This window comes from Sodiomyces alcalophilus, assembly GCF_042370955.1.
Source record: "Sodiomyces alcalophilus JCM 7366 unplaced genomic scaffold ACRALscaffold_2, whole genome shotgun sequence".
Taxonomy (NCBI): domain Eukaryota; kingdom Fungi; phylum Ascomycota; class Sordariomycetes; order Glomerellales; family Plectosphaerellaceae; genus Sodiomyces; species Sodiomyces alcalophilus.
Genome location: NW_027263533.1, coordinates 1,737,750 through 1,746,616, shown reverse-complemented (window position 1 = coordinate 1,746,616; position 8,867 = coordinate 1,737,750). Strand labels below are relative to the sequence as shown.

Below are 8,867 nucleotides of genomic sequence, written 5' to 3'. Positions count from 1 at the left end.
CTCCAAAAATGAGGGACGAGCAGCCAGTTCAGCAGGTCAATCTATTGCAGATACAAAAAATGAGGCTCACGCTATTAGCCCTCGTGGTGATACAAACAGGAGAGACGGTCAAAACTTGCCAACCCAGGTTCCACTCATCAAGGATAAGTATTACTCAGGGCATGGTAGAGCGGGGATTGGCGACTTACGATGAGAGTCGCCTGCGTTCAATTCCTCCTGAAAAGAATGGCCACCAAGTCCGTGACGAGCCCCACCACACCCTTGGCCTTCTCGACGGCGTTTAGCATACTCACCCATCGCCAAATGAACGTTTCGCTATCCTTGTAGTCCTCAGCGTAGCAATCCCATATACTCGCCGTCACCTTGGTCTCCTGCCCCGGGTCTCCGTCCTTGTTGCTATGTCTGCCCTCGCCGCCACTCTGGCCCTCCTCTGCATCAGCCACACGCGGCCCGACGAGCAGCGCCCGCCCGACGATGGAATCGTCGGCTACTAGCCGCGTAGCTGCGTCGACCACGTCTTTGATAGACGCGCCCCCGGCACCACCGGCGAGGAAAGCGGCCTCGACAGCGGTTGGGAGCATGTTGGACCCGCTGACAAAGTAAGGACACAGCAGCGTGGTACGGACGCCATGCGTCCAGGCGCTCCCGCGCAAGGCGCGGAACAGGCCCGTGATGGCGTGTTTCGAAGCCGTATACTGGACCTGGCCCACGAAGGGCAGGACGCCGGCCACAGAGCCCACGAGGAGGAGGCAGCGGTCGCGCGGCGATGATGGCGGCGACGAGCCACGGGGCCCAGGGCTCATCTTACCAGGACCGTTGCGCGGCAGCCAGAAGAGGGCGAGGTGGGCGGTGTGCATGGCGGCTGTGACGTTGATGTCGATGATGCGGGTGTCGGGGCGGGGTGGGGCATCCGGGTCGGAGGGGTCAGCCAGGGGGTTCTCGAAGCGGTGGTTGGCGGTGGGGAGGTTGATGCCCGCATTGGCGACGACAACGTCGATGCCGCCGTGGGGGGAGGCGCGGGCGGCGGCCTTGAAGAGGGCGACTTGGGCGTCCCAGTCGGTGACGTCGCAGTGGAAGTAGTGGTGGCTGCCCTGGCGGTGCTGGGTGCGGAGGTCGGCCACGAGCTGCTCGCCGGCGGTGTCGTTGATGTCGCCGATGATCAGGTGGGCGCCGTGTGCGGCCCAGTGCCGGGCGAGGGCGGCGCCGAGACCGACGGCACCCCCCGTGATGAGGATGGTCTTGCCAGCTACTCTGGTTATGTCGTAGGGCTGAGAAGTGTCGACGGGAGGAGACAGCTTCGCCGTCTCTGTGAGGTCGTGGTATCCCATGGTGAATGGGTGGGGGGTTTGAGGCGGGCTATGAATGTCTCACCCTCGCGTCCCCCTCGGCGGTTTCTGCTTGCGGCGCGTCGTCTGAATGGGTCTGTGCTCGGTGAAGATGATGCAAGGCGAGATGACGATGTATTCCGTACCCCACTTATACTCCTTCTCCACCTTCCACCAATGGGGGAGCGTATCGAAGTGAGACAACAAAAAAAAAAAAAAGCAGAGACCCACCAATATTTAGATCGATCCTAGGTACAACGTACTTCGTACTGTTCCCTCCTACAACTCCCGTTCCTCATTCGTGGTTCGCACTGTATGCCCTGCAGATAGGATTCGCGTACTTTTATGCTTGCTGTCTGCGTTTCTCCGTGTTGGCCTAGACCCCGGTATGCAGCATGGTGATAGCGGAGTTTCAAACAACGTCGTTTGATTTGCCGACCAGTTCCCAGGAACGAGTTGTTAACGCCAAGTGTCATAGATCTCCACCCCATAATGCTGAGCAAAGCACCTTGGCCCAGTCTCGCTTGCATTTCCACATAAGGCCTAGACGTCTCCAACAGGCCGGGGAACTCCATAGCGTCGTGGGCCAGTCATCCTCCGCCTGGCGGCATGACACCCTGTTGGCTGTTCCAAGACGCTAGGTGGGGTGTGGAGCCCCTGTCAACCTGTTCTGTTCTCCGACCAATGCGAAATCTTGCACGGTCAAAGACTGTCTAGAATACAGTGTGTTGTAATACTTTGTACCTGATCGATCCGTGACAGGTTCTGCATCTCAAGATATGGTTTGTTGGTTTGTCGCACGATGGCCTGATGCTCTGGGTCGACACTAACACCGAACCTTCTACCACGTCGCGAGGGCTTGAAGCGGACTTGGGTGGTTTCCTTCCGAGTATTCCAACAAAATACTACGATAGGAGCATGCGCGAATCTCCTCTGTCTAGGCCCATCCAGTAAATATCAAACTCCGGGTTGTCAAGAGGCTTGACGTGGTTCGCGAACAGCATGGAGTGTTTGGGTCCCGCCCGCGATCCATGGCTCGCAGGGTGGGGTTGATGCGGCTCAAGGGATAGTCTCCATCTCTATTCAATGTTCGTTTCTTGGCCAAAGGGAGATGAACGTTTGCTTTGAGCTCCGGATTGCCTCTGAAGACCTGGGTCCTTTGATGCTGTCAGTGTCTGGTGACTGAGCTTGGGTGGAGCTGGATGGAGCCCGGGATATACTGGAGGAAAAGCCCGCTACCCCGGTTTCCCCATCCTCCTATGATGTTATAGTCAACTTTGGATCGCCACGGACACGCGCTAGATCGAAGCTTCCTGGTCGACGGCGCACGCGGCCATTGTCTGGACTGCCCACTTAGTCTGCTATTGCCAGGGATGAAGGCGGGGAAGTTTGCTACAAGATCGATGGGATCAGTTGGAACCCCAGACCATCCACCGTGACGCGCGTCGGAACGGAGAATCTAGCGAGAGCGAACAAAGACGGTGCTGTTGGGAGAGTCGCCGACGATGGAACAAACTGAGTTGGCCTCGTGGGGGAAATTCGATTACTTGGTACGTAACTTGGGACCGGGAAGAGCAACTAAAGCGTCAACAATATTCGTAAAGCGGATTGCACGTAGTCAAGAAAGCCTTGGTTAGTCAAGTAGCAGACTTGGTAGGAAGTGGGTGGAGACCGTGGAGACCGGATAGTCGCGGTAATGATTACGTCGTGCCTCCACCTTTGATAACCACTCCATATTCAAAGAAGTGCGCGTAGCGAGCAGAGAGAGAGAGAGCGAGAGAGAGCGAGAAATACGCGAGTTGAGATCCCGGCCCGCGGAACAGGGCAATGGCAGAGTGGGAGGAGGGAAAGCGGCTCGTGACAGGGCATGATGCGATCGTCTCGTCGCCTGGCGTGGCTTTCCAGCGAAGATGCATGGGCATAAGACAAGGGTTTGCTGCTGATGTTCGACCATGGGGAGCGAAGCACATAAGCCCGGGAAGCACGAGCGGCAGATGGCTCGCCAGGTGAAAGGGAGATAATTGAGGACAATAGAGGCTTGGACTGCGGAATGGGTGATGCCATGATATGAGTGCCATTCGAAGAATCGCTTGATGGCGCCAATATTTAGAGCAAGAAGAGTTTAAACGCGCAATGTGTCCTTTAAGGTATTGTGGGCTCTCGAATCGTGAAGCCATCCGACCATGATATACGAATACGTTGTACTTGTACAGTCGGTCATGAGGGGCGCAGTGTAAGTAGGTACCGTACCCTCGACACAGGAATTCCTTCGAGATAAGTGGCGTATTTCTTGAAGATCTACTGCGTCGGTACTTCGTCTTGTCACTTGCGGGGCTTCGGCATGCGACCTGCATTTCCGCACCATACAACGTACTGCTATTCTGTACGAATAGGTAAGCCACCCGTTTTCTCGTACTCTGGACTTGCAGCCATACGTCGTACGAAGTAAGGGCTCTTGAAGTTCATACTCCGTATGTACTTCGTACGGAGTTCGTACCTACAACGTACGTATGGAGCCTCATTGTAACAGAAATACTAACGAGTAGGTACATATGTACGGAGCACTTGCCCCTATGGCAAGGGAACCCCGGCAAGATCAAACATCACATCCTTTCCATTATCTGGTCCAAGGGCGCACACGGTGATTGGTCCCAAGTGGCCCAAGGAATCGTCTGAATTGGCTCCTGGCTGCAAGCAATCACCTCGCAGCCTGTTCTCTCAAGACGCAGCTGTTGATGGCTAATGAGCAACACCTGTCAAATACAGCCGTAATCGCAACGTAGAGGTATCGTCAATCTGCCAAAAGGATAGCTTGTGTGTATTCTGCAGAGATTTTCCTGTGCTTTGGACTCGGAACTTAGTCTATCCGGGCCGCTCTGTTCCGTATTTGTGTACGAAGTACGAAGTATGGCCTCCGACAGCATCTCACTGCAGGGGCCCCACTAACACTTTATAAACCGAGTCTTTTCCGGCCGTTCATTTTGGTGCACGTCAGCTGGAAATGGAGAGCGGGATTGCGATTTCAGCGGTGGATCTGGTATGCAGAGACCTGCTTGGCCGTGACGGGAGAAGCCCACTGGGGAAAGGTTCCTGCATTCAGAGTCTGGGTACGTTGTATTATGTACGAATAGGGTTCGCTGCGGCAACGGCAATCTGGCCCTAGCTGAAACGAAAACGATCCCTCATCATCCATTCATCTAGGTATCCAACGGTTGTACTTTGTTGAACCGCATGTGTCTGGCTGAGGTATATACAACGTACCAGCTACTTATGTACTTCGTACGAACCGTAGCAGACATTCGGATATACATCTGCCATGCCAAATCCAGGACAAATCTACGACCCAGAGCCCGAGTCCAGGGCATGGGAGACGGGAAACGGGGACGGAAGACGGACGGAAGACGGACGGACGTCCATGCAACAATTCCCCGCAGTCCGCTTGACCATGCTGCGTCGACAGCGTCTTTTTGAACCGGATTCTCTCAAGTTGATTAACCAGTACCCGTCCCTCTTGCCGCGTTCCCTCACCGGTTTCACCCCAGCATGCTGACCCCTGCCCTATAGGTAGGGAATATGTAGCAGAGAGGCTGGGAATCGTACAAAGGCAGAAAGAAGCCTCGGTAGCCACTTCTGCTCGCACTTTGGAGAACCTCCTAAACACCATATGCACGGTGCGTACAACCCACTGTACACTATGTTTTTTTTTTTTTTCCTCGAGGAAGGAAACGCCAAACCCTCTGCTTCTGAAATAAGAATAAAAAGCAAATCTATCACCAGCGGGAGACCATCACGACTTGCTCTTTCTATTACGTTGTACATCTCATCGTCTTCTAGCTGGTAATATTTCCCTCAAGCCGCTGCAATAGATACTTCAATGTTCGACGCCATGGCCCTTTCCCTTTCTATAGCCACGGCAACCAAGATGGTTTTCACGTTTTCTCCCGTCACCGTCGAGACTTCCCCAGCCAACTACTAGGTACCTGGTATTCCACCACTCCCACTACTTCCAAGCCACTTGGTTCGTCAGCCAGCCTTTATTCATAGATATATAGTTTTCATGTTCGTCTAGGTATTTCACAATATTTGCTTCTTCGGAAGGTCCTCCTTCCACCTTTCTCGCAATAAGATTTCAATCTATCCGCCCTGCCCATTCCACGCCACGAGGGCTGTAAACTTAATTCTATCCGTGGGATTGCGTGGAGGTCAGAAACGGCCATAAAAACGCTGGGTCTCTCCCCAGTCTTCTTCGGGCTGCCTTTCACGCGACAAACACAACCACCCAAGACTCTCGTTCTCATCGCCTAGCTTTATACGCTCATCGCATCTATCATCACTTCTTCGCCTTGACGCACATTGACAAGAGAATGTCAAGATAACAGAAGCCTTTTGATCCTCCGTTCAACTTCTTAGATTGTCTTACTTCTTATCTTTGACAAAATCATCTCATTCTTCGAAAACCTCGCTGCCTCGCATCAATCGCCTACTCGGACGAGTCGGAGACTGCACCGACAGCTGACCCCGAGTCCATACTTTCATAGGTACTCAAGTACATACGTTGTACGTCCATGATCTTCAAATCCACCGCCGTCCCGGATCGTGTCTTCTCTCCCCGTTAAGCGGATTCTGATCGACTACAACGTACGCAGCCAGCCCTGGGCCCCAGGTTTTAATACCGTGTCGTGGCCGTTACCCGCCTCCTATTGGACGTCTTGACATTCAAGCTTCGATCAGCCCCGGCAAGTGGACAAACTAGAACACGCAGCTAATCGATTAACCCGCTTCGTCGAAGACTCAGACTCGACACCTATAAAGTGACTAATTTACAACCAGCCCCGCTAGGTGCCCCTCCCTCCTTCCCCATCCCCCTCCCCACCTCCTAAGCAAAACCCACTAACCCCACTAGACATCAGCAGCCCGCTAGCTCATCGCCCAGCACACCTTGACTTTCTTGGGAGGCATTCTTGGAGATAACCGGAACGAAGCCCGAGCCAGAGCTACAGCAGTCACTACCGGGAGCACACACACCACGGCACTCCCCCCCTCCCCTTCTCTTTCCGCTCGTCCTCCTCTGGATTTTGTTGTTGTTTTCTTCGTAAGTACCTGCTGCCTTTTCCCTCCAACCCTCCCACACCATCCCTTCCCTTCTCCCCCCCTTGTGTCCTCGTTCTCAAGGCAACTCCCTCTTCGCCGGGTACCTCAAAAGCGCAAAGGGTCAATACAAAACCCTTGCAGTGCCACTCTCAATCCCTAAAAACGCCCCATCCTATTTCGCCGCATCACTGCATTCTTCCACCGCCCAACGTCCGTGTCGCATCACCATCTTGTTGATGCTTGATTCTTCCACGCCGCGTATCTATTTCTTTTCCTCATTTGCGACAAGCCCACCATACCCTGCAACTTCTATAATGCCTTTTGGTTCTTTCCGCCGCACAAGGTCGTTTTATTGATATCCTACAGTACCTTCATCAGATTCTCATTCTCATTGCGCATCTTGGCGTTCACACCCAGTTTTATCGCGTCTTCGCGTACTTTTGACTCGGTCAAGATTTCAACAAACAGTTCAAGTCGCATAGCAGCGCGCCCGACAAAACTCGCACAGCCCATCATCGCCACAATCACGACATTTCAGCGCATCTTCTGAGATCTTATTCCACCCATTTTCCGACTCGCCCTTGGGATTCGGGAGCCGCATCTAAAAAATCTTCGCGCGCCTCCTGCCATGACATCGAGTCGCACGAGCCCCCTGCCCCCGACGACGCCGGCGCCGACTTCGACTTCCATTTCCACGACAACCTCTCCAGCGGCTCCAGCAGTCCCCATGGCCGCACCGGGGTACGCGCATCTGCCGCGCCACATGCGATCAAATGCGCCGCAGCATCACTACACATTGTTGAATTCCGCGGTTCAACCCCTGGATCACGACGGGAACCAGGACCCGGCGACAGCGTCTCCCACCACTGTTCTCATTCGCCAGCTTCCCAAAGGGACGACGGTAGAGCAGGTCGGCCTGATGGTTCTCTGGTCCGACGAGATAGTGGACATGGAAATTTTACCCGACTCTCCCGGAGGACAGCACACCTCAGCCAAGATTTTGTTCCGATCGGCGGCCGGTGCTATGGAGGTAAAGAATAAGCTTGATGGAAAGAAGAACATGGTCGTGGACATTGTTGAGTCGGGCGGCGCATCGAGGAACTACGCGAACGAGGCGCAAAGTGGTGGAACGTCAAGCGCAGAATCGTCCTCGGCCGGGTCGTCCGCGCCGACTTCGCGACACGGTTCTCACTTCGGCAACAACAGAGCCTTTTCGGGAATGGGAAACCTGTCGCCACCCATGAGCAACGCCTTTGGCCCCAACAACAACGAACTGCCCAGTCCGGAGAATAGCGCACGGTATCAGAACTTGTTCTCACCGCAGTCCCCCATCGGAAACCACCTCAACACCCTCCCGCGCGTTTCGGGAAAGTCGCTGATCAAACGCGATTCTGTGGATGATGACGAGACGGGCGAGCTCCTGAAGGACCCTGTTGCCTACGCTGAGAATGGCGCGTCCACGACCCAGAGACGAGCCACGGCCCCTCAGTTGCCCATCGCCCAGCTGTCCAACTTGTCACTGGACACTAATTTCGGGCCCGGCCCGTCGTCCATGCCGCCACCGTCCGGCCATCTCCACCACCATCATCACCACCACCACGATATACGTCCCGGTCACCGCTCCGCCATGTCGCCCACCGCCACGAACGGCGGCGGGGCCCTTCACGGAGCGCAGCGCTTCGTCGCCGGCCACCCTCCAGTTGCTGTGCGCCTCCTGTACCCCCCTCCCAACCCGGCAGACCAGAACCCTCCCTGCAACACCCTCTACGTCGGTAACCTGCCCATCGGCACCTCGGAGGAGGAGCTCAAGGCGGCGTTTTCGAGACAGCGAGGCTATAAACGGCTTTGCTTCAGGACGAAGCAGAATGGGCCCATGTGCTTCGTCGAATTCGAGGACGTCGCGTGTGCCAGCAAGGCGCTAAAGACCTTGCATGGTCTCGTCCTCCACAACAGTGGAAGCAAGGGAGGCATCCGTCTCAGTTACTCCAAGAATCCGCTGGGCGTTCGATCGGGCCAGAATACGGGTCAGGGGGCCGGGGGCCACTGCATGGCCGGCATGATGGTTGGATCGTCGGGCGGCTATGCGACCACCACCAGCGGACCCCCTCCTGGCCTTTCTGCCCCTCCCGGACTAGGTGGTCACGGCTGGTACGGCGGCGGCGTGCCACCTAGCGCTCAATCAGGCATCCCTGCTGGCTTCCCAGCCGCAGGTGGCGGACTGCCCATAAGTCCCTGGAATGCGCAAACTGGAGCCGTGCCATTAGACGAGCTTAACCCGGCTATGAACGGCCAGCATGCCGTCGCTTTCATGTCGCCGAACAGGATGGGCCGATAGCTGGTGACCATACCACTTTGCAAGTCATTGGGAGAGCGTTGTCATTCTGTCCTTGGTTCACGTTTTTTTCCCGCCCCTTTCTTTTCTGGGGGAGGCGGCACAGTACGCCTCTATCC

At 55.3% G+C, this 8,867-nt stretch overlaps 3 protein-coding genes across 3 annotated transcripts; 2 read left to right on the top strand and 1 right to left on the bottom strand.

Moving 5' to 3' along the window:
- Nucleotides 1-206: 206 nt before the first annotated feature.
- On the bottom strand, nucleotides 207-1,328 carry ACRALDRAFT_2016849 (uncharacterized protein; the record flags this gene model as incomplete). The annotated part of the gene is made up of 1 exon (XM_071019860.1): nucleotides 207-1,328. The coding sequence occupies one exon, from the start codon at nucleotides 1,326-1,328 to the stop codon at nucleotides 207-209; it is 1,122 nt and encodes a 373-aa protein (XP_070876786.1).
- A 1,735-nt stretch (nucleotides 1,329-3,063) lies between these two features.
- ACRALDRAFT_2032610 (uncharacterized protein) lies at nucleotides 3,064-3,546 on the top strand. Its single transcript, XM_071020709.1, has one exon. The coding sequence runs from the start codon at nucleotides 3,153-3,155 to the stop codon at nucleotides 3,333-3,335; it is 183 nt and encodes a 60-aa protein (XP_070876785.1). The 5' UTR covers nucleotides 3,064-3,152; the 3' UTR covers nucleotides 3,336-3,546.
- Nucleotides 3,547-7,044: 3,498 nt separating this feature from the next.
- Nucleotides 7,045-8,751, top strand: ACRALDRAFT_2040127 (uncharacterized protein; the record flags this gene model as incomplete). The annotated part of the gene is made up of 1 exon (XM_071021026.1): nucleotides 7,045-8,751. The coding sequence occupies one exon, from the start codon at nucleotides 7,045-7,047 to the stop codon at nucleotides 8,749-8,751; it is 1,707 nt and encodes a 568-aa protein (XP_070876784.1).
- Between the last annotated feature and the right edge of the window lie 116 nt (nucleotides 8,752-8,867).